The 26,652-nt window shown below is 37.0% G+C and overlaps 1 protein-coding gene across 1 annotated transcript in view; it reads right to left on the bottom strand.

The window, feature by feature from the left end:
• Positions 1 to 4,831: 4,831 nt before the first annotated feature.
• The window catches only part of LOC146001469 (pyrimidodiazepine synthase-like), a 59,462-nt gene continuing 37,641 nt past the window's right edge, over positions 4,832 to 26,652 (bottom strand). Inside the window, exons 4-6 of the mRNA XM_083138817.1 lie at positions 24,153 to 24,285; positions 17,510 to 17,625; positions 4,832 to 7,066 (exon numbers count right to left, since the gene is read on the bottom strand). Of these exons, the coding sequence (XP_082994943.1) occupies positions 6,941 to 7,066; positions 17,510 to 17,625; positions 24,153 to 24,285 (375 nt within the window). The 3' untranslated portion in view covers positions 4,832 to 6,940. The remainder of the gene's footprint in view (positions 7,067 to 17,509; positions 17,626 to 24,152; positions 24,286 to 26,652) is intronic.

Here is a 26,652-nt window from a genome sequence, read left to right as displayed (position 1 = left end):
GGGTTGCCAATTTGGCTGTATGAGGCCGTGCATTGTCTTGAAGGAAGGCTACCCGCTTTCCACCTCTCTTCCGCTTGGATCGGATCTTTTCCTTCACTTCTGTTGTCAGGAGCTCTGAGTAATAAGCTGCAGTGACTGTTCTGGCATCTGTAATAAAGTCTACATGGATAAACCCCCTGCCAGTCCAAAAAAAAAAAAAAAAACTGTTGCCATCACTTTTACTACCGAACGGGTCCTCCGTACTTTCTTGGGTCTGGAAGAACCGGTATGCCACCACTCAAGTGATGACTGCTGGCACTTGGGGAATAAAGTAGTGAACCCAAGTACTTACACCACTCAAACACACGGGTTCGTGAGAGACACACTTCCCCATACTGTTGGTTGAGTCTCTGCAAAATTTCCGATGGCTGGACGTTTCCTCGGAGAAATTTGATCACAATGCATTGTTCCACGCTCACTGGCACCTTCTGTTTGCACTCAGACACGACTGACCAGGTTCTAACCTGGGCATGAGGGAGGGTGGAGGTTGTGGCTCTATTCTCCCAAGGACACAACTGCTGCGCATGGCAGGTTGTTTGAAAAAAAATCAGTCTCGGTCATATTTGAATCACCTAGTATCTCCCTTATCGAAATACAATATGCACATCATCACTCTTCACCATTTGCAGTCTCTAACGGGGTTGGTATAGAAGTCAAAAGCCTCTCCACCTACTGATCATCCACCGTTCCTCGCATTCCACTATCTTCCAAAACCTGCTCTCCTTTTCTCACAATATACACTACCCAGGCCCATAGCCAGGAATTCTTTGAAGGGGGGGGGGGCGAAGTCAATCCTAGAGGGGGCACATTTTTAATATATTGTGTCGCATTGGTATACAGAGGCACTTGCCCCCCTCCCCCGAAAACTATAAGTAACAGAAAAGGGATGATATCTTGAAACTGCAACGAACAAAAAAAAAACTTCGAGCAACATCAAATAGCAATATTTCGATAATGACCTTTCCAGGTCGCCAAAGAATATAAAGTTTAACATAAATAGGGACTGTACCTACTTGATATTGTAATAGATTGATTTGGTGTTTTTAAGTCCACTTTATGCACAGTAAGGCTAATTGGGACTGGACCTGCAGTTTAAAGTGGGATCCGAATCACTATGTGCCTCCACCCTACTAGATATTTAAAAAGTAAAGTGCTCCCCTGTGCTTAGCACCATGCCATGGAGGCGTATAGGGGGTGTGGGGGTAACGCCCCACACTTTCTTGATCCAGTCATGAGTGGGGGTGATGTGATCAGCATCACGCCCCTGACCACATTTACCCCCCAGGGTTTCCCCCAGGTACCCATGTTATTCGATGCTGGGTGGGCGCCGGGGCCGCTTCCGTTAGAAAAGTTCCCGGATTTGAACCGGCCGGGGATCGAACCGGGGACCTTGAGCATGGTAGTCAGACACGTTACCATCTGAGCCACCGCGGCCACTTACAGGTCGATAATGTTAATTGATGACTAACAACAGCTTTGGGCCTCTCTGCAGAACTGATTAAGGGAGCACTTTATAAAGCATGCTTCATAATGATTCCCTCTAGTTTCCAGTATGCAAGATTTTTACGCGCAAAGGAATCTAACAAGAATCCAAAAACACCATTGTGTTGTATTGTACAAGCAAAATCGAATTAATTAAATAATAAAGGTTACACTTTGATGAATTGTTTAAAAAATTGTAATACCTTTTTTGTACTTGCTAAAACATGAGTCCCTTAGTCCACCACGGACTCTATTTCCTTCAAAGGGGAGACTCTTGCATCACTACAGACAATGTTTGCCTACTGGTTAAGTTAACCATCTTGCAAAATATTGTGTCAATTGCATTATATTATAGTTGAAATACATGTTTTGACACCTGACAAACAGGAATCCTTTGATTGATCAATGACTTCTTGGATTACAGTGTCATCATTAATATTTCATATTAAGTTTCATAGAAATAAATTGTTTTAATAGGGTGCAAATAATTTTACGGGGCGCCATTGCATTCTCATTAACATTTTTTTTTCATATAGATCATTTTGCCCCCAGGGCCGACTCCCACCACCCCATATAGCTATGGCTCTGAACTTTGACCATAAGAATATGAGGAACTGCGAGCGAAGCGAGGAAGAAAATTTTACGAAATTTATTTTTATTTGTATAAAATTTGAAATCGAGGGGGGGGGGAATTGCCCCTCTGTGCCCCTTGCAAGTACCCCGGGCCATCTGGAAGAAAAATGCAAGCAACACGTAAAAACTAATTCCATCATGAGCATCCAATCGTTCTGCTATTCTTAGAATCTCCTAGTCTTGTTTTTTTTCTCTTCATCAATTTCACGTCATCATTCATTGTTGCGATTAGCTAGAAGTGGCAGAAGAGCAACACTAATTAACAAAATTAAAATATCCACTCCCTCCCTCTACCACATGAATCACTATTGCCAAAAGGTAGACTTGGGAAACAAAAATTTAAGCAGTTCCAAGTTCATAGCAACACATCCAAAAAAAAACATCCGAATACATTAAAACATTAATACAAGACTACTCAAAATGTTACAACTGTTCTAGATACTGAAAATTGTGAAATCATTTCCCAAAGTTTGAATCTGGAAGGGAATTCCCCCCCTGCCCCCAATCCTGATACGACATCATACGGAATCCCATACACCCTAATAAATCACAAAATCAATAAGTGTCTTTGTTATGTTGCTAGATTAACATATAATTTTAAACATTAGTGAGAATTTCAGGTAGGAATGTGTTCTGTATTTTTCACAGGGGGGGGTCAAAGGAGGCTCTCAGCTACGGACCTGACACCAACTGATCTTCCAATAGACATTGTAAGCTTGCCATCCACTATATGGCATGCGGAATCACCATATGGAACATTTCATGCATTTTTCGAATGGGTTCCGCCTATATACCGTACACTTGTTGGTAAATTAACTTTGTTTACTTCTACAAATAATGCTGGAGTTACACCAAGACACCCGAAATGACAAGAACATTTGGAGGTACAGCAAATGGGTAAAAAATCATCTGTGGGAACCTCCAGACTCTTGGTGTGAAAATTCTGCAAGTAACGGTGGGCATTGAAACATTTGGTTTATCAGAAGTGAAAAACGGAATTTTTTTCTCGGCTGTCTTCCTTCTGGTCATATTTCCATTCCTTATATGAGTTATATACTCGCAGGAAGTGCCTCTCATTCCATCCTCTTCAATGACCAAAACATCTCAACTGAGCCCGATATAAAATCCCACCTTGTTTCTTATTCTCTCTTCTGGTCTTGTATCTCAGCCTCACTCTGCTCCTTCTCTCCAATTAGTATTTCTTAAATCTACTAGATGTCCATGTTATCATATCTGGCCTCCCTGATGGCATAAACCTTGCCAATCTCCAGTGGAGCTGCATTGCAAGTTGGTTTGATTCCACTTTAAATCATAGATCCAGCTCAGACTAACCTATCCGAGCGTAACATGCACTTCGGTTACAAGAATTCATTAACAAACCTATGATCAGCGGTGGATCAAAATAACATTTTCCCTCTAGCAAGGTAGATTCTTGGCACCCCTCCTTACTTTCTACCCTGGTCCCCCTACTTTCCCCATGATCATTGACCATTTTATATATTTACGGTTTCAATGGTGAAAAATAATAAGTTTGTTTTAAGTACCTTAACTGTTAATGCTACAGAATGTTAATCGTAATTAACACCTACAGAATATCATCACCATCACCATCAGTAGCTCAGTCGTTAAGGCGTCTGACTACCATGCGAGACACCCAGGTTCGATTCCCGGTGAGGGAGAACCGGGACTTTTTCAACCTGTTCAAGTGGCTCGAGCGCCAACCCAGCATCCTATAAGTGAATACCTGGAGTAAACTCTGGGGGTAAAGGCAGCCAGGAGCATGGTGCTGATCACATCACCCCCAGCTCAACAGAGATCAAGAAAGTGTGGGGCCCTAACCCCACACCCCCTATATGCCTTCATGGCATAGTACAAAGCACAGGGGAGCACTACTTTTTTTTTTAGAGTGATATCGGAATATCAATAATCCCTTAGTTCAAATTGCTACATGATTTTGCAATGGACTTATCACGATTTGTGCCGGGCACCGTGGCAGAGTGGTTAGCACAGCATGCTACGACATTAGGCGTCTTTGGTTTGAATCCCGGCATGGGTGTTCTTTGAGTGTGTTCCTTAGTCAATTTCATCATATCATCACAAATCCTCATCTTTACGATTAGCCAAAAAGTGTTAGAAAAGTGAAGTCAAATAAACCAAATCAATCACATTATGCAGCAGCAACATCAATTAATTCTTGTCTAGACAAATCAAACACTTTCTGAAACAAGTAGCCACATTTATGTAATAAGAAGGTTTTGGTGCTACACAACAGGAGTGCCCTGATTTTCCACACCCGAGGGTGGTGGCAAGTTGCCTAAGTCACCCAGCCCTTAAGTTGCCCCTGACTATGATGCCATAACTGCTTTCTGTGGAGCTAACAAGATGTATTGAGTGCACTATCTGTACTTCTGATCTGTGACTAGGGAAATGGGAATCAACATGAAACAAGTTGTAGACATATCTTGCACTGAGTATACATTGCACACACTTTTTCTGAAATGTAATACACCATGTTTGGTGTATTAAGAGTTTTGCCCACCATATTAATTTTAAGACTGTAAAGCACATGCTGGAATATGGATGGAACTTGAACCCACAAAATACATGTCATGTATTTCATATCCATGAAAACTTTAAGGAAAAATGTTTGACATAAATTAAAGAAAGTTATTAAAAATACTCTAGCATTATTCTTCATTTATTTGAAGATACGGAAACAATATAGACAAACTCTATAACAAAATTTGCGAGAAAAGAAAATACACACAATGCAATACTATAATCTAACATACAATATTGTCACAAATGTTCCCTCGTTGAATTGGACATTTTTGCCAGGCTTCTTATGGACATACAAAAATTTGCATTCAAATGTGTTACCATTTTATGTACTCAAGCACCAAGCCACACTATGCATAAAGCAAGTCAAAACAGCATATGAAATATGTAAAAAATACTACCTATTCATTCAAAAAAATATCACTTCCCTATAGGTAAGCATTTCTTTTGCAGCAATAATGCCGCAGTACAGAGGTTAGCCCTGAGCTTTTATTGTCATTGAGAAATGCAAAGAAATATGCTGATTGTCCTACAGCTCACACTAATTTTAAATTTTGTCGAAATAAATACCCCTCAACATTAAACTTGTCCTGGTAAAGCACTGAAATAAAACTATGCTTTTATATTCAGTCACACACAATGCCAATATTAAAAGTCCAAAATCAATTAATATTAATTTTCTGTTCTTGTAATGTCTTCATTCATTAAGAATGCTGAGAATAATAAAATAATAATAAAAAAATTTTATGTATCAGAGTTTTATACATTTCTGTATAGTAATCAGAGTTCTGTTGCTGAAATATTGACTTGACAAAGTTCCAAATTTAATTTTAATACAATTACACATTAACGTGCAAAACTTGTGGAAGAACTCTGAATAAATTTACATATGCATGCAAGAATATATTTCATGGAATAATGAATATATTTGGAAGATAGGACCTATCCAACAAATGGCTGATATGTAAATAGTAAAATTTAAACTCGTATAATATGTTACATAGGCTGTATGATATGCTATAATGGAAAGGAAATGTTAATGTTCCTTTTATCAAAACAAAGTTAACACAATTTAAAATTTAACTAGTTTTTCTTCTTTTCGTATATATATGTGACATGACCCTATGAAATGGGTCTTAAAGCTTCTGGTATGGTGTTGAACTTTACCTCCAAGAGCGTAAATAATTAGAAGCAACAAGATTAAGTTAACACAAAAGTCTGTATAGATTAAATGCGTCATTCTCTTTCCAGGCCCAGGTTTATATAAGCGGATGTCTGGGGCTAACAACATTGTGTTTCCCCTAGTGCACATGCACACACATAAAAACACACACACACACACACCTCAAATGACATTGTATCAGATACAAGAGTTGTGACTACATATTAAATTTCAATAACAAATATGATGTGCGAATGTATTATAATTTTATTTATAACTACTAAATCAAGGAGGTAGGGTCATTTTTAAGTATCTCATTTTTTTAAAATTATTTTTTCTTTATTTACTTTTGGGGGGGGGGGGCTTTTCACAGCCTTCTCAATGAGGGACTCCTTTCTAGATGGGTTTCAGGGTTAGAAGCCCCTGAAATCCAACCTGGTTTTACCTGACATATGGAATGCTTCTTTGAGTTAATACATAAATTCCACTTCTTACTGAAACCAGAAATTATACTATGACTGTCAGGGAGCTGAAATAATACTGGAGAAATAAACGTTTGCTCACATACATAAAAAAACTCACTTTCGTAACAAGAATACATGCTAAGTTTATGTATATTTAATGGATTATAGTTTTATATAAAAAGCAGTCTTTGAATGAAGGCAATTATCACGTTCTCAATTTTCATACCAGGAGAACCATCGCTATTAGAGGAATCTATATTATATTATCTAGTAGGTAGGGTTATTAATAATACTTTTTTAAGAAAACGGCCTCAATTTTAAAGAACAATATTTAGACAAAAACAAAATCTGCATTCAAAAATGCATATCAAATAAGCACAAATGAAATTTCAAAATCTGTCATAAATCAATGACTGTTGAACCCTGACCTTTATTTCACCATATAATTGCACATAAAGTCAAAAGCCTATTGAACAGAGCTTGCAACTAAAAGCTAGCAATTAATGTAAGCACCATAAAAAAACTCATTGATACAGAAAAAACAACATAGTTTGACAATACATGTAGAAGTATACATATGAAGTGACTTCCATCTTCATGATCAACCTGCTACATCGTACTCTGGTTGTCCAGCCAGGTAGGTCTTGTAAAACTTGTAATATGCTTCTGGGGGAAGAAAGCATGCCTTGACTGCTTTATCTTCTTTCATTGCATCTTTCCATTTCACCTGTAAGTGGAGTGGTCTATTATTGTAAAAATGCACATTATTCAAAGCATGTAACAAATTTGCATTATAATTAAAGAAAAATATATAATAAACACATGAGTGAGTATCGTTGTCAAAACAATCTTTTAAATGATGTTTAAGTCAGCCATGTAGGTAGGATCGGAACACAGCTCCTCTAGAAGTATTGCCAAGCCTTTAAGGCATTTTTAACAGTCATGTAATTTTACGTTTTTTAATCCAAAACCTTTTTACCCAATCCTGGATTTGTCCACGTGAAGAAGTATTTTTATGTGCTGATTAAAGAGAAACCTGAAGAAGCGGAGCGTAGCTCTGCGAAACGTAGTTTTAAAGATTGTTTTGACAATGATACTCACTCACATAAGTGTTTATTATATATTTCTCTTTAATTATAATACAGTGAGTAAACGCACTATCTTAAAATGTAAATTTGCATTACATGTTCAGAAGGTTCAGAGCTGCTGTTATGTTCATTCTGTGTGCTAGGTTTCAATTGCTGCAGTAGTGGGAGCCAAATGTGATGTGCCTGACCGCTGTCAATGTTTATCTCATGCGGAAAGTGTGTAATTGCATACATCTTTGATCTTGGTGTCAATTACCATGTGCATTGTATGAATGACTGAAAACTTTGACTAGTGTGCCTGTTGGCTCCTGCAGCAACTAACCCAACATGCACAACAAACACAGCAGATGAACTGACTACACTAACGCTCCTAGTAGCCTGCAGGGAAACGACTGAAACTGGAAGCCTGTCCAGCAGTGAAGCAACAAGTTCCCAAGTGGATAGGGACAGAAATCACTGACATTAATAGAACCATTAAAAGTAAATCTCTTGATTAAAGTTAGTAATTTGTTTATGTGTATTTAAACTACTACATCTTTGATTCCCCACACATGAATGTTACTCCTTTTTAAAAAGATTGAACTTTATGTCGTGCATCTTCAGCATTTCAAATAGTAAATAGAGAATGAATAAATGTTACATGCAGGTTAAAATAGGTAAGTGGTTAAAAATAGATATAAACATTAAAAATCCTATGACACTAGGAATTCAAAGCCAGCAGATTTCTCTTTTGCTACCAACATGTGTGCACGGCAACATCTGGATCTAGATGGAGTTGTCCTCCTTTCCTTCATCACCTTTGGAAATTACTTCTAATGTCACAAGGAATTTGTTATTTCTGGTTAGAAGTATGATTCGCAAGCTGAGTCAACATTTCTGGATAGTATTATCTATTAATAAATATTCCTTACATTCCATTCTAAGTGAATGTTCGCATAATTTGTTTAATATACCTTACATATTCATGCTCCATGTCTGTTATGCACAGAAGCCAACATTTTCTTGTCTCTTATGTGAGGAGTTCGAGAACAAGTAGCGTAACTCCACTTCTCGTGGAAATGGAGTTGCATGTATAACTTAGAACTGTGAAGTATCAACATTTCAGTGCTATAAGTATCTCCTAAGTGTAAAATTCTTGCTCATAGAGGCACCACTATGTTTAGGCTCCAAAACCCGAGTACAGTAATAAGTTATCTAAATTGCCTTTTTTCTCAAAACTGTCTTGAATGGGGTTACACCACTTGCACTCTGAAACCCTCATATATCATACGTGGTTATTAGCTTTTAATTTTTCTGCTAGTTCGATTGATATACAATTCTCACAATCACAATAACTTCTATAAAATCCAGAGGTGTCTAATTTGTCACAAACCAGGCTGGTAACAAAGCCCTTGTGATGTCACAAGTTGGTTTGGGTAGTGAAGAAAAAGAAGAGTTCCTTCACGGACCTGCTGGTTGTGGAAGAGGATACAGCTAGACACGGCATTCTGGTATATTTTATAATGGTTTAGGCATAACAACTTTCCTCCCAAGATATTGGCCTATGTATGGGACTTGTGGCCACCCACCATCATGAGGAAATTGAGGAGCTATGAATGAGGAGCATAACCCGGTCATAGAAAATCTACGACGACTGGGGGTTAGTCGTTCTGACCACACATCACCCTGTAACTGGTTGGATGATCTCATCTCTGGTTGGAGTGAGGTCGGAAGTAGGTAGGTAGGTAGGTACTGGCCCTCACAGGCTGTTACGCCACAGGTTCATTAGATTTAGATCACACATTTACTGTGTGCGTCCTCCTCCGTAGTCGAGCGGGTTAAGGCGTTCACTCGTCTTGAGATCGTTCGCTGCGGGAGGGCGTAGGTTCGAATCCGGCTCTGGTCAGAATTTATTCGGCCTACGTATAAGGCCGGTGGCAACCCACCATCGTGAGGAAATTGGGAAGCTCCGAGTGAGTGAGCGTAATCCGGTCGAGACGACCTACTATAACGGCTGGGGATACGTCGGGCTGACCCCCCGACTATTCCAATACTGGTTGAAGATCTCCACACTTAGAGGTGACGAGAGAAAGTGTGGGAGAGAGACCGGCAGTCGGTAGGTATGCCCAGGCCCTTCATGGGCTGTTGCGCAAAGGATTATTATTATTATTATTATTATTATTATTATTATTATTTACTGCATGCTGTTCATACAATAACAGTATTAATACATTAGTCTGCTAAGACACTTCCCAAAATATATTTCAAATTACATGCCCAACTGTGTTATATTTCTTATCTAAAAATAAATTCCATGGAGCAACAGCTCTCCGAGGACCAGAGCCTGCCAAGAGTTTTTTTTTTTTTTTTCACTAGGTAACCCACGGCTGGTGCATCAAGTACCACCACCCCTGTTTTCTGGTTTCGAGACTGGAGTCCATTGCTTCTTCTTTTCAAGTTGCTCCCCCATTTTTTCATGGTGCTAAGTCAGCACTGAAATTTTGTAGGGGGGGGGGGGTTCCCACCAGGAATCAAACCTAAAACTGCTTGCACCACACACAAAGGTGAGAGCCATTTAGCTACGTGTGAGACCTATATTTCTTATCCATTGATTGATTTGCCTTATTTTACTTCACTTTTCTGCCACTTTTGGTTAATTGCGAAGATCGGAGATGAGTGATATGAAATTGATGAATGGACACTCGCAAACACCAATGCCCAGGCCGGGATTCGAACGCAGGGCCCCTGGTGTTGTGATACGATGTGCCACAGGGGCCAGCCCTATATTTCTTATCAGTGATGCTGTAAGTCTTAGAACAGTCAAGTTTGACGAGACAATTTGTCTAATGAGGAAAATTTCAAGAATCCTTCCAATTTACTCACATCTAATATAGTAACGCACATATCATTGCACTTCCCAAGATATATCATCCTCATGACAGCATCAGAAAATAGGTAAAAATCTGGTTGAGACAGAAAGCAGATGCCAGGATCCAATGGATAATTTTGACATAAATGCAATAATATGTTACTATCTGAATTACTTAAAACATGTTAGCAAACTTGGTACTTTGCATTAAAAATGTATAATAAAAATACACTGAATAATGTAATATGTGCACATGCAAAAGCCTTTTTCTTGAATGTTACCGTAACACGAGATAATGCAACTAAGACTGACATCTAAAAAAACGTGAAGAACATTGAACTTACAATGGCTACTCTTTAATTCATCTACCCACCGTTTTGGATCTGTGTCTGGATGCTTTGTCAGGGAATCTCAGATGGAAATGTTATTTCCTGGGATCCCTGATAAAGGACCCAGATATAAGTCTGAAAAATTGGATTGTAAGTACAACTTCTTTCTTGTTTCTTAGACATTTTGATCCTAGTTACACTATTCAAAAGCAAATATATGAACAATATAACACTTTGGATCAGACTGAAGTTAAATTTTGGAGGCAGCAGACATGTTTAAGGAGACTATTGGGAATTTGGAGCCTAAAAAATGGATATAACTATACCAAACACCTTCCTTTACTAGTTTGCTATTAACTACAACACTTGTCTATTGGAGGCATAGCAAAAAATAATTGGCATCAGTGAATGTAGACATATTACTGCACCAGTAATATAGCCTGCGATTTAGTGCAGAATTCTACAATGTCATTGTTATGAGTATAAAGACATAAAAAAATGCATTGAGACAACATTTTGTTTTAACTGAATATTTTGCTTGTTACAGTTACAAGGATGAAAAAAAAGGACAATACTAAAATGTAACTGAAGGAAAAGCATGGTGCTTATTTAACATAATTTAAATGTAAAGAAAATATATACAATTGTCAATTTTTCACAAGACAATTGTGAACAGTGACTTGTCGCATTAATTAAAGTTTCATTTGTGGTATGATACTTTACTTCAATCATATTTCTATGCCACAAAAATGTGCATCTTTAACAAATGGAAGTTCCACACAGAAAGGAATAGTAGAAAAGATTTGGAAAGAGTTTGAAAATGTATGATACAACACCACCACCACATAAAACTTATTAAAATAATGAAATATACCTTTGGCACTACAAGAAACAGACAATAGAATAAAGACAATTTAAGAGGTTACTGGGCTATATAGGATAAGATGCACAGAATGTGCTGGACAGACAGGAAGAACTATAATACAAAGAAAAGAACATTTGAATAATATCAAGGTGGGAAGAATGGCAACTGGTATCAGCGGCGGCGGCGCCAGGATTAATCATCTAGGGGTAAGGATTTTGTAGTTATCAGAATCACTTTTGGTGAAAGTACATTAATCTTGTAATCATTTAATGGTGTTTATTAGGCTCTAAGAAACAAAAAGAAAGGAAACCAAATATATGTACTGGTGGGGTGAAGCTCGTACAAAAGGAAATGTATTATGTAAAGTGTAAACATGCTTAAATTTCTCTTCATTTAAAATTCACACAGGAAAAATTGCAAACATTTTGTGTAGAATAATATACAAAATACTTCCCATGTTAAACTGCAAATAGTTTCATTATCATTAAACTGTAAATAAACATGGCAGCTGAAAGTTTGCAACTATCATTAAAAAATCACCAAAATTCAGGTATCAAGATTACAAAAATATTTTAAGTTACAATAGTACCAGGTGTGCCGGTTAATAATTCTTAATTGATCCGAAAGAAAACAAGTGTATCTGGGGAGAAAGGTAACAAATGCTTTATTCAAAGTATGCGCCATCGCTAGCTATACATTGTGCCCATCTGTCCGTCAAATTGTGGATGACCTTCCAGAAAAATCGTTCACATTTTGAGATGATCCAGTCAGCAAGCCATTGTTCGGTATCCTCATAATTGTTGAAGTGTTGCTGGGAAAGTGAGTGAGACATCGATGAAAACAAGTGGTAGTCCGAAGGGGCTAAGTCTGGTGAGTATGGCAGGTGGGGCAAGAATTCCCAGCCAAGTGCAGAAATGGTGTCTCTGACGCCTTTCGCTGTGTGTGATGAGGCGTTGTAGTGTTGCAAAATCACTTTTCCGTGTCTTGTCGCACAATCTGGGCATTTTTCGATCAATGCATGGTTCAACTTGATGAGTTGTTGACGGTAGCGAACGGCATTCACTGTTTCACCTGGTTTCAGAAGCTCATGGTACACCACACCCATCTGATCCCACCAAATGCACAGCATTGTCTTCCTTCCGAAGCGATTCGGTTTTGCGGTCGATGTTGAAGGTTGTCCTGGGTCAACCCATGACTTTTTGCATTTTGGGTTCTTGAAGTAGATCGATTTTTCGTCCCCAGTCACTATCCGATGCAAGAAAGACTTTCTTTCATGCCGAAAAAGCAACACGTCACACACAGTTTTTCGCTTTCCATTTGTCTGTCGTTTAGATGATGTGGGACCCATTTTCCTACCTTCTGGATCTTTCCCATGGGCATGAAGACGATTAGGTATGCTTTGGCGACCATCATTTAATTTCTCTGCCAGTTGTTGTTGCGTTTGCGTATCGTTTTCGTCCAACAGTGCTTGCAATTCGGCATCTTGGAATTTTTTCGGCTGGCCCAGGCGATCTTTGTCTTTCAAGTCGAAATCACCACTTTTGAATCGTTGAAACCAACGCACACACGCGTCTTGCGTTAGGACATTGTCACCGTGTTTCCACAAGGATACGATTCTTTCACTCGCATTTTTCTTTTGACTGAACAAGAAAAGCACATGATCCTTATTTGGTTTGAAGGTCAACATGTTCCCACACAAACCCAATATCACGATCACTCGCACTCAGTTGCACATCCACGACGTTTTGACAGGTACTGTCCTGGCAACACACTGACTTAACAGTTGAGACTGTATGTCAACCCTTGCTTCCAGCGCCATCCAGTGACGAAATTAAGAATTATTAACTGGCACACCTGGTACATCCAGAATGTTTTAATTTCACTGGAAGAAAATTTACTGTAATTATTATAGTTTCATTAACACACTCAACAAACGTTTCCATAGTAGGTTCATATATACACTATCAGAAACAGAAAAAAAATGTATATTTACATATATTTCTTTTCTATGCTTTAATCAAACTGTTCAAATATTTTACCAGAAAAAGTCTTTCTATAAAAAAACATATCTATATGTATGGTGCCAAAAACCATACAAGCAATTTAAGCAGGTTTCTTAAAAGAATCCAAAAAAGTAGATTTCAATAAAGAAAATCATCAAAATGATTTTTTTAAAAATAAAAATCATGATTTTTATCCAACCCAGGTATAAGTGACTATACTCTCATAAATGGACAACTAAGAAAAGATATGACTGAAGATAAAACATGAGGAAAAGGCAAGATGAGTATGTACTAGAATACAGACCATTCGAGTCTGGTTACATATCATGACACCACATCCAGTCACCAGGATTTCAAATGTAAATCAGGCTGTTGATACAACCATCCCCGCCATCTGGATTGTCCACTTCTGACTGGAAAATGATCTCACCTCATTGAATGGCTTTTGATCTCCTGTCTGCTGATACAAGGATACTTTCATGTGTAGGTATTTCACTTTGTCTCTGACCAGCAAAAATTCTATTAAACTGCGTGATTGCGTAGAATGATTTATTCATGACGAAATCATATCTAATTGTGATAAATGGAAAAACAAAGCTGCCATTCTGTGACAACATTAAGTACACAAACTCAACTCAAGACTGGCAACAATATGCTTCTGTATAAGTCACATGTACCCTACGGAAATATAATGGTTGCTACTAGTAGCAATGCAGTGCCTACAAAGTGACAAATTTCAGAATTATTGCCCTGCTATAATAATTCTTGGTGTAACCGCCCGTAAGGGCCAGTTGCTACCTACCAACTGCCAATCTCACTCCCACCAGAGGCGAGAGATCTTCCAACCAGTTACGGAGTGACGTGTGGTCAGCATGACGAATGCCCAGTTGTTTCTTAGGTTTTCTATAACCACGTTATGCTACTCATTCGTAGCTCCTCAATTTCCTCACGATGGTGGTAACCACCAGTCCCATACACAGGCCGAAATCTCAGGAAAAGTTACTATGCTTCCCCCAGGATACTTGAACCAGCATACGTTCCATAGCTGGAGCCCATAGCTTGCATCTTACACTGCATGGCCGTGGTGCACGACTATTACCCTACTAACCTTTGTAAATGAATGCCTACTGCAGCCTGTTACTACTGCTTAAGTTAGTCACAGTTTGTATTTGGGTTTTATAGCAATATTTCCAAATATAGTTTATGAGGTGAATTATTGGTCATATTTAGGCTCTAAATTTCATGTAAGAGTTTTGTCGATTCTCTCCTAATTTTTTTTGGAAAATTGAAAAACAAACTTTTTCTGTGACTAATATTACATTGACTGGAGGCACATTCATGGCTCCAAACCAACTGCTAGCATCACAAGATTTCTTTCACAATGGCATTTGCATGCTATATGAAAACACATACCTGTTATGGTGTACAAGCCTGTGGTATCCTGCCTAGAGCTCTTGCACATACATGTGCAAACTCACTCACATTCACGCACGTGTATGCATGTGCTGTGACTAAATTCATTTTCTCTCACTTGTCTATCTCAGAAAACTGTCCTCTCCTCTCCCCAACCTCACTTTATATTCCTACCAATATATCGTCAGTGGAAGGCAGGAGATAGGCACCTTTTGTAAATGCTGAGTTGCCCTAGGCAGGAAATGAACTTGTTTGAGCCCTGGCAGGCTAAATGCACCGCAATATTTTGATCACATGGCATTAATGTCACCATCTTAAAATGAAACCATTGCCATCTTCAGAAATTACAGAAATTAAGCTTTAAAATAATATTTACCAAGATGGGGTTCCATAAACATAAAAGAATTACTACAGAGTATCACAACATCATGGAGTGAGAATACAACCACCTTACCTCTGTTATTGGTTTCTGTGTGTTAATCCATTTCAAAATTTTCTGTTAACATGGGCCCTACTGAATATTCTGTCTACTGTTTTCAGTAGATTAATGGGTGTTTTGAAACATCTACTGTTTTCAGTAGATGAACTGTAATGCTATTGTCTTCTACTTTTTTCAGTAGCCCGACTATGTCTAGTGTTTTCAGTAGCTGTGTACTGCTAATATTTTCTACTGTTTTTGGTAGTCCAACTGCTTCTCCTATCTTAAGTAGTTGAATTGTACTCTTAATGTTTTCAGTAATATAATTGTACAACTAACATCTTTTATTGTGTTCAGTATATTGCTGTCTGAAAACAGTACTCTTGTCAGCAATGAAAATTTTCTTATCTATACAACTGAAAATGCAATGAAAAAATCATATAAACTAAAATAAATGTATGGTAAAGCATGTGGAACTTGCTACTTAGGAATGCATTCATACAACAAAGAAATCAAATATAGTGAACACGTCTAAGTGTGTAGCTTCATTCTGGTTAACGAACTTGTAGAAAATTAAAAAACATACTATTTTATACATAAATTGGCATGTTGTTCTTCGTATATTCACACAAAAACAGCAAAAAATTAGTTTAAACGAAGACCTGACCTCAAGCTTGAAAAACCAAAACAAGCAAACACTGTTGACTACGTTGATCAAAAGATGGCTCCTTTCTGCAACTGCATTACACAGATATAATAATAATAACCATGGCAATTTCATGCTGAAAAAAATCAACTGATATGATAATGTATTCAAACTGCTAGCTGCTTTAAAGTTGAGTTATTTCTTAAGAAAAAGTTGTACTAACTTTTTCATTAAGATATATCTGACTTCAGTAGTATATACTGGATATATTCATTAGAAAAACAGTAGAAATTCAGTTCATGTACTGTTTTTCCAATTCACTTCAAAATCACTGAAAATATGGTGTCAAGAATTAATTGGTCTATTCTTGAAGTCAATAAATGATTTTATAATATATTGTAGCAAGTATTATGCATAATTATTTACATTGTTTTTTCAGTTCAGTAGCCTTACACAGTACAGTAGTCCTACTGTAGAGTACAGTAGCTGTACAGTAGATCTACAATAGGATTTCAGTACATTTCATAGTAGACAGTAGAAGACATTTGAAAACAGTAGAATTTGTCTACTGAAAACAGTAGAAATTTCCAGCAGGAGAGGGAAGGGGGGTTGGACAACTCTGTCAACACCCTCTGGAAATTGGCATCGTTCATTGCATGGTCTGACCACCCCCTTACAAAAGCTAAGTTTTTCGATGTTTAAGTGCAATGAATTATGTAGCTATGTAAAAAAGTGGCACAAATAGATTTAAAAAATAAAGAATAACACCAAAAGAAAACATTTTATTCTTTGATTTGTTGAAATATTTGTTGCACATCATACATTAATTTAAGAAATTTATCATTTAATAAATGTATAACATGCAATTGCTTATTAGGCAAACACATCAGAATCATACTTCAATTAAGGAGTTGATTAAGCATTCATGTCCTTTAAGAAATTCATTTTATACAATACAACTGGGACTGAGCTGATATCAGTATCAGCAAATCAGCAAATATCAGTAGCATCAGTGTTGTAAAGTATCATTTAGAATTTAATCACTGATACTCCACAATAAATTTCCAGTGTCCGAGTGTATTGTGGAGTCTACAAAACTGTTGCACAACACTTTCATGGGACTTCACACGTTCTTGAAATTATGCAAAAATGCATATTTTTCACTTTTATTTTTACAAATAACATTGTGAGAAGAAATGAAATTTGTGATAGAATGATTATATCATGTTAAATTATGAATATTTTAAAGCAACACACTGGTAGATTGCCATGATTTAGATTTACACATTAAAATTTATAAATATTCTGAAGCGTGACAATTTTCAAGTATCTTGGGAATTGGTATGAGTATCTGCAGTGGTATTAGGTCTCCCCTAAATACAATATATAAATTTTGTACAATATTAATTTTTAATATTGATAAATTTAATGTCTGGACAACAATATTGGTAAAAATTTCATATTGTTATATTGTATTGACAAAACTGCTCAAAACATCTCACTTGCCAATAAAAATGTATCACCTCTACTGCTACTGAGAACAAGTGAATAGAAACTTACCAGAGAAGGGAACTTGCCCTTTTGAGGCTTGAACTCTTCCCCACCAATCATCGCAGGTAACCTTGCCCTTTCGCTCCAAGGCCATATGATATAGTCCAGCATACCAGGACGATCGCCTGCAAAATAAATTAGAATTAACATATATTATTTTTTTATGTTTGGAGAATAGAAGATACAGTTGATAATAATTAGATAAAGCGAGTTACTAACAATTTCCCTGAAACTTACTTATTTTGCTAATAGAACCTTTACAAGTAAGTTTTGCACAAAAAGTTAGTAACTCGCTTATGTCTAATTAAGTATATTATTTTCATTTTACATGACCACCAGAAATTTACATGTCGAAATGATTTTTTCTACATAAACTGTGTGCAACCTGATTAATTTATACGAGAAGGTAGACTCATCCAAACTTATTCACAAAATAAAAATAAACAATTTTATTTAAACCATAAATATTGTAACACTATATCAACAGTCCATAGTTAAAAATTATATTTTCAAAAAATAACTTTCATCACATGATATTTTTTAAAAAGTTAAAGCAGTCTAAAATTTCATATACAGAGAAAAAGCAGTTATGTACAATCTTCAATTTTTCATCATCCACTTTGTGTTTGGAGAGGTGTGGTGCAGGGGTGCTCTCAAAAACTTATGAGAAAATAAGGAAGCTTTGAGAGCAGAGTGACAAGTGACAACCACAAACTGCACAACAGAATCGCCACTAGCCTCTCAGGTTCTTAAAAATACTATAATAATGCAGCAATGCAATGCATGCCACTGAGAATATGACCCAATCTGAGTGGCATGCAATCAGAAGACTCTCGTGCAGTCAGTACGGTACCAAAGATGGAATTTATTCCTTTTCAGGTAAGAAGTGTATCTTGTTACTTAATTTCCTGAGGATGGCTGATATACCTGTCATACCACCTCCACGTCATTTCTTCAAACAACACATGATATTTCAATGCTGTCTCCTTGTTCATTTGTATACATATGAAGATATGACAAACTTGGATCACAAAACAATATATCCATTGTTACTATTATTAATAAACAGAGTATGAAAATGTCTATAAGATTACAGGATGAAATTTATAAACGAGCTATTGACCACCACTTTTTGATTAAATGTTTTCATCATTATTAAGAACTTGTTCACAACATGTGACAATTAAGAGTCCAGCAGGAATTGTGCAATTTTCAAAATTTCCTGAAAATTTGTGTTCTAAAATTTTTCATAGTTTCAAAATTGGGGGAAGGGCATTAAATATCCTGAAAGAGTGGTCTTTGTTGTGCTTTCCTGCAAATTTGGTCCATCCAGTGTCCATGTTTTCTGTAAGCTGACAACACTGCTTTTCTTACACATTGTTGTTACATTTTTCCCAGGAAGAATCAGCCCATTTTCAATGCAATTTTGCATGGTTGCAGGAAAGTACCACTGCTACATACTGCATTTTTTCATGCATTTTGGGCTATTGTGGTGGCAGTGGTATGCCAAATACTTTTTTTTTTGTAAAACTTGTAATTTCTTCTTCTTCTCTTCTTTAACTTTCATTATTGGGAAGTATGATATGTACATATAACCTCCACTAAAAGCACCGAAAAAATATATTTCATGTGTCTAGGACAATTAGTTCTTGAGCTACGATTTTTTCGTACATTGCAGCAAGTTTGAAAAAGTGCATGCTGTCCAATCCAGAGAGTCTAACCCACTAAAGGTTAGGAAAAATAATTATCAGAACAAATGTATTTCTAGTAAGTGGTAAATGAGAACTAAAATATTTTTCATATTCCTCACACATGCATAGTTTGAAATGCATTCTTGCATACAATAATAATTCTGTGTTACTAGCGTGAAAAATATTTTAATCACCTTTCCATTTCCATGGCACACCACCACCATTCATACTACCACCACTTAGGCCTTCCCAAGTAAACAGTAGTGTACCACCAAGATCAACAGGAAGGAACACAGAATTATTTTACATTGAAATAAAATATTTTTCATTTGTCATTATGAGTATCTTTTAAAAATAGGTGGTTTCTATGAGAAAAAGCAAATAATTTCATTCCCACACATCTATAAAATTGATGGAATCCAACTTATGCTTGAAATGTTGAACTTTTAAATTGTCTGGACAGTGCAGTCAGCAGTGTACGGGTACGCATGGTCATGAAGAAAAATCATTTCTGTCCTCAGCACTCCACATCACTCGTTCTGAACTAGATGTCTCAGTTTTCAAGGTGTTTAATGGTAAACCTATGCCAGCTCGGTAAAATCCACAAAAAATATTATTTTTTTTTGGTCCCAGAACACAGTCGTTTGAACGTCCTCATCTTTGATGAATATGAAAGATTCCACTGTGCAGATTGTTATTTCCACTCGACACAAATCCAAGTTTCATCACCAACCATAATGTGGGGGAAAAAAATCATATCCTCCTTTCCCTGGTTGTGATCCAAAAATATGCAGCTCATTCTTTGGGTTTTGTTAGGGGCTGCCAACATTTTCGAGACCATCACGTGCAAAGTTTCTGAAAGTACCAGTTGTAAGTAACTATTTGAAAAAATGTCTGGAAAATTTCTAGAAATTCCATGGCAAGAGCACTAATTGTGAAGCGACGATTTTCTCACACTTCTGCATCCACATGCTCAACAATGCCAGCAGTCTGAATAATAGGCCTACTACTCCTCTCCATCGTGAACACTTCTACAGCCTTTCCTAACTCACAATGCTGTTGCTGTACTTTTCCTTCACTCATTGCCATTGGCCAAAACCCTTACACCAGGAAGTTGTGGGCAGCCAAGTACTACATCACTCCAAACTAGGGTTACCAGATCCGGATTTTCCCAGACATGTCCTAAATTTTAGCCTTATGTCCGGCGTCCGGGAGGAATTTGAAAAATATAATAAATGTCCTACATTTTGAGCGTTACATAATATTAATTATAAATATAGGTAACAGATAAAAATCATGCAAGTTACAAGTCTATGGACTGCGCTTCCAAACTCATGGTGAAATTTATTTTGATTCAGTCATTGCACGAAAAGAAAAAAGTTTGTCCTGCTATTAAACAAATGGGAAAACGGAAGCACTTAATGAACAAAGTTTTGGGACCACTTTCTGATAACATCACTGTTCAATGCCTGAGCAGAATTTATTGCCTTAGGGTTTATACTGATGGAACAAGGTGTTGCCCATTGTTATTCAATATAATTTGATTGTAAAGCAGAGGTATAGAGAAGAAAGATATTCAGGGTGTCTGTCAGTCAAGAAAGTCATGGTAGTCAAGAAATATTAAAGAAATCAAGAAGTAGGTCAAGAAGTCAATAAAAAGGCAATCAGTTATTCTTGTGGTCAAGAATTTTTGCTATCATAATGACTGATTGGTTGATTTAGTTTATTTTACTTCACTTTTTTTCTGTTCTTTTGGCTAATCGTGAAGATGAAGATGAATGGTGGTAACATAAGATGGATGAAGGGACAGTCACAAACATATAGGGACAACTGACACAAGCCCCACATAAGATTATACTGGCTGTGAGTCCAGATGCCAAAGCCTCGCTTGTCTGCCAAACACAGTTCAGGATGCATTAATACGAGAAAGCAGATGTAATTCTTTTCTTAAATTCAGCTTCAGTTTTTATCTTTACTGTCCCTCTGGTAGGGGTTTTCATTAAATAAATATTTATTTTCTTAATTACTAATTTCCAGCTTTACCTAAGTAGGGGTCGAATAAATAAACGTTAAGAAAAACGGAAAAAAGGTCTAGAGAGTCCAGAAAAATTCAAGTGTTCTGGATGTGTTATTTTGGTAGACACCCTGTTATTGAACTAAAAACTACCCAAAATGAAACTTCACAAACCATTTTAAATTACAGTAATTGCTGAATATTTGTTTGCCATTACAGGTCATAATTCAAATGTTGAGAGAGTACTTTCATTACCATCAGCACAACAAACTCACGAGAGAAATTATTTTTTCATAAAGTCTGTAAAATGTTCGTTCGGTACTGGTCCCTATAATTTTAAATTGACTGTCCACTCTAATATAAATATAGTTTGACTAGACCTGAGATTTTGATAAAAATTGTCTCCTCTGAGAAGTACCACTTAAATCATGTAGTGAGAGGTGCATTTATTAGTATGATTGGAAGTTTTGAAATTTTGCATTTAAAAATTCATTAAGAATTCATTTCTTAAAACTGAAAAGTGTCATTTGTCAATTACTTTCTAAAGTGTTCTATAGAAATATGTATTATTTATTGAGAATGTGTTGTGTCCTACATTTTGACTTAATGTCCTACATTTTGGGACAGCATGTCCTACAATTAATTACCTTACAGCGATCTGGTAACTCTACTTCAAACTCATTGCTGTTGTTGTAGTTTTTAATATATTTTAACATATTTTATAACAACTTACCTGTTATAGCCCACATATAATACATATTCAGTTCCTACGCTAATGAAGAACTCAGGTAGATTAGAAAATTTGAATCTTTATTCAACGTATGTGTCCAACATTACTCATTTTACTATTTATGGTGCCGATGGCGTGTGAAGTTCAATCTTTTTTTTATCACCTGCTTCGATTTACTTTACTTTGGTTTGGTTTTCTGCCACTTTTGGTTCATCGTGAAGATAAGGATAAGTGATGATATAATGACATAGTGAAGGGACACTCGCAGAGAACACCCATGCCCAGACCAGGATTGAAACCGGGACCCCCTTGCATCATAGCATGCTCGGCTAACAACTTCACCACAGAGGTTGGCAAAGTCAATTTTGTTTATCAAATATGAAGATATACAACTGATATATTCACATGCCTTAGTTTTGTAAAGTAAATGTCTATTTTCTTTGGCAAAACCTAATGCAGTCACTTGTTTACATGCATTAATTAAGAAGGTTCATTAATTCAGGTTTTTCATGGAACATTTGCACTTTTATATTGGATCAGTGTGCATATCTGTACTGGTAACGTTTAGATTGACACAATGATATCAGTTAAATCTTCATATCGATCCAATCCTAATGTAAACTGTTGGCATGTAGTTTCAGTTATGCTCTTGAAGGGGGAAAAAAGTTATGCAACTAATAAGCAGTTGTACAAAATTCAATTAATGTTGGACTCTAATAACACAACTGGACATAGTAGGTTAAAAGTCAAATTAGGGGTGCGAGATATAGCTGACAAAAGGACACATCTGTCAGCCACCATGGATGAACAATATTTTTGTGTTGGGAATTGCTTATGGTTTTTCTGTTTAGCTGTAGCAGAACCAGAACATTCTTGTGAAAGTGGTTTATATCTATAAAATAAACACTACTCTGTCCAGACTGGAGTGCTGCAGGAAGAGGATTTTGTTTGAGTGCCAAATAGTTTGCATGGACGACGCTAGATAGTGTACAGAATTGAGAGCTTCTTTGCTCGAGCGAAGAATACTCGAAAAGGCAAAAGAACCGGTACACATAAAGCCCAGTAAAAAGTGTATAACCCTAATCTCAAATATGGATCGTGAAGTGAAAGACGAAGTGAAATTGAAACTTAAATTAACATAGTCATCATATTCTTGTTAAAATGTAGTTTCGTCTATCTTACCAATACACTATATATGAAAAAAATATATGAAGGGCTCGGGTGTAAAACATGGTAAGTGACATTTTGATCATTTCAGAGTTCATTAAGAAAAAAGGTTATTAGAAGCTATGCTGTATATATATATTTTTTTTCATGTTGTGTTTACCAATTTCAGAAGGCTTCACTGAGTCCAATGCAAATTGAATGGCATGGCAATTTCACTCAAAAATTGAAGGATGGCTGATTTTACTTTGTAACTCAAAAAATACCAATGTCACCATGTTTTACACCCAAGCCCTTCATATATGAAAATAAAATAGACAATTATTGTCACATTAAAATAATATTTGAATGTATATGCTCAAGGGTGGGAGACTTGAACAAGTTCGAGCAAGTGAAAGTGGTGCAGTTACCACTTGAAGGTATCTTGAAAACAGTGATACCATTTGAATGAGAAAGCCTTGTGTAAATTTTTATCTTTCAGAAATAATTTACACTAAAGTTTATACAATTTGCCTTCACAATAAAATTAACACAACACAAACATATCTACATTAGTTTTCAGTACATTGGCTCAACATAAAAAACACCATTTTCGAAAGGTATGCTCTTGCATTTCACCAATCACTTTTAGTATGGTTAGCCTGAAGTTTGGCAAACAACTTTTGGTTACTTGGTTATGTCCAGCTAGCAAAATAAGTTCATGAAGAGCTTTGAACCCTGTATCGAGTCCATTTAATCAACACCAAATGAGGGGATACAGACATCTATTCCTGAGGATTCAGATCAAACATCTAATGCTTATTGCAATAACATAGATATTAATAAGAAATTTAGAAGTTTATGGATAGCTTTCCTTCCTGGCATTTAATTTTAATGATACCTGAGAATTAGTTATTAATATTTGTTGAATATACTAAAGAATGAAAAATCGAAATTAGAATGCAAGTGCAGAATTACAAAATATAGGTTCTTAGTTAAGTTATTCCACAAACTGTTCAGAGTAACATAAATTATTCTCTTATTCTTTCAGTAAACAAAAATGAAGATTTTTACCTCCAAAAAAGGTCGTTCCTCTTGAAGCAAGTTCTTTTTCAAATACTTCTAATTCAGTAACAATGTCATTCATGTACGACTCTGCAGGTCGATTGTCTGAGCGACGAATAGCATTGTTGGTTGCCTCAATAACCTACCAAAATAATAAAGATCAATAGCATTATTATATGCATCATAAAACAAATCTACACATATACATAGTATCAAAAATTATAATTGTTTGACAAGATAATCTAGTCAAACAGAATTGAGGTTTTCGAAAAGTAAATAAAAAAATTATTCTCACACAAGTGGCAGCAGTGTCCAAGTTCCTCATGTCCTACCAGCAGTTTGCTTCTAATTCTCACTGCGGGGGTCCATTTCAAAGATGGCATCACAGCAGAAGACTCTGTGTGCTCCACTTTGAGGTGTCCAGATCTGTGATTACAATGCAGCTTGAGTTTCATACATGGTTTGAAAAAAGAAGCAGCACAAAAAAAAACATAACAAAGTGGTACCAACAGTTGGTGGAAACTGGATGTTTGTGTAAAGGCAAGAGTTCTGGTGGACCTTGTGTGTCTGATGAAAACACTGAAAAAGTGTGTGAGGTGTTTCTAAGTCCTTGCAAGTCAGTGGCTAGGGCAAGCAGGGAATTCGGCATGCCAAAAAAATGACAGTGTGGAAGGTGTTGCATAAGCAGTATTAAACCGTACAATATGCGATTGGTGCAGTTCTTTACAGCAGCAGACGAAATGAAAAGGTGCAACTTTTGTGAGGAGATGCAGTTGAAAATGGAGGAAAATGGTTTCGTAAAAAAAAATGATGTTCACTGATGAAGCCACATTCAACATCAGCAGCAAGGTGAACAGACATAATGTCCATATCCAGGGAACCAAGCAACCACATGCACAGATAGAGCACCAGCATCACTCTTCAAAAGTCAACATTTTTTGTGCGGTGTCACAGGAAAAAGTGCATGGCCCATTTTTATTCACTGAAGTAATTGTGACTCTCAGTTATTTTTAGACATTATGAATAACAGGTTGTTACCCCAACTGAATACCAATTATGATATATATTCTATAACTAGACAGAGCTGCTCCTCTCCCCTCCATTTTCACAGGAATGTGCAAGTTCTTCTCAATCGTATTCTTCTGCAGCTCTGAATCCAACATGCTGCAAAAGGAGAAAACCACCTTCTCCCTTTGCCACCCCATTCACTGGGTCTTACACCATGAGATTTCTTTCTTTGAGGGTTGGTTTAAGACAGTGTATAAGTACCACCATTACCCAGATCCATCCATGAACTTAGTGATTGGAAAACGCATGCACTGCAGGCCATTACCGTGGACATGCTACACCTAGTCTGGGATGAGTTTGTTTACTGTGTGGATGTGTGTCGTGTAACCCAGGGTGCACACATTGAAGGATTGAAATTAACGCATAAGAACTTAACAATTGCCACCACTGATGGTGTACGAGGGTGGTTCAGCATGCTCCGCCCCTGACCCATTTCCAGTGATAGTAGAGACCTGTAATTTTATATGTAACATTGTTCATTCTTTTGACTAATATCCACAAAGTTTCAAGAATTTACAACAATTTTTCTTTTTGTTACAAGTTGATGATCAGTAAGAAGTGTAGCCACTTGTAAAAACATGGAAAAATCTGAGGTCCGAGCAGTGATAAAATATTTACTCAAGAAAAATCTAACACCGAAAGACATCCATGCAGATATGGTGGGAACTCTTGGGAGACTCTAGCCCCTCATATGACCTAGTGAAGAGATGGTGCCATGAATTTAAATGTGGTAGGCAGACCTGTGAAGATGAGCATGGTGGTGGCCCATCTGCAACAGTGACAACACCAGAAATGTTTACAAAAGTGCATGACATGATTTTGGCAGACCGGCGAATGACTGTCCGCCATATAGCAGACACATGTGGCATCTCAACTGGCAGTGTGCATTCAATTATTCATAATCATTTGTTAATGAAAAGATCTCTGCACGTTGGGTCCCGAGAATGCTGACGGTTGACCAAAAGAGGACACGTGTGACAAGTCAGGACCTGTTACGGAAAATAAAGGCTGACAAGCCAAAGTTTCTGAAGAGATTTGTTACAATGAATGAAACGTGGGTTCACCACTTCGATCCCGAAAGTAAACACCAAAGCATGCAATGGAAACACCCCCATTCTCCACCCCCAAAGAAATTCAAGGTTCAACCATCAAAGGGCAAAGTGATGGCATCTGTGCTCTGGGATGTGGAGGAATTATTTTGATAGATTATCTCCAACAGGGAAAGACAATCACAGGTGTTTATTTTGCAACCCTAATTGAAGAATTACGTACTGTGTCATCAAGGAGAAACGCCACGGAATGTTGGCCCGTGGTGTGTTGCTCCATTGTGAAAATGCTCCCGCCCACACCTCCCAAGTTGCGGTGGCTGCAATTCATGCAGCAGGGTTCGAAATTGTCCCTCATGCCCCTTATTTTCCAGATCTGGCCCCCAGTGACTTCC

Source organism: Lepisma saccharinum, chromosome 1 (assembly GCF_977018435.1).
Source record: "Lepisma saccharinum chromosome 1, izLepSacc3.1, whole genome shotgun sequence".
In the NCBI taxonomy this organism is placed as follows: Eukaryota; Metazoa; Arthropoda; class Insecta; order Zygentoma; family Lepismatidae; genus Lepisma; species Lepisma saccharinum.
Note: the sequence above shows the minus strand (reverse complement) of the source record. Positions and strands in the feature narration are given on the sequence as shown.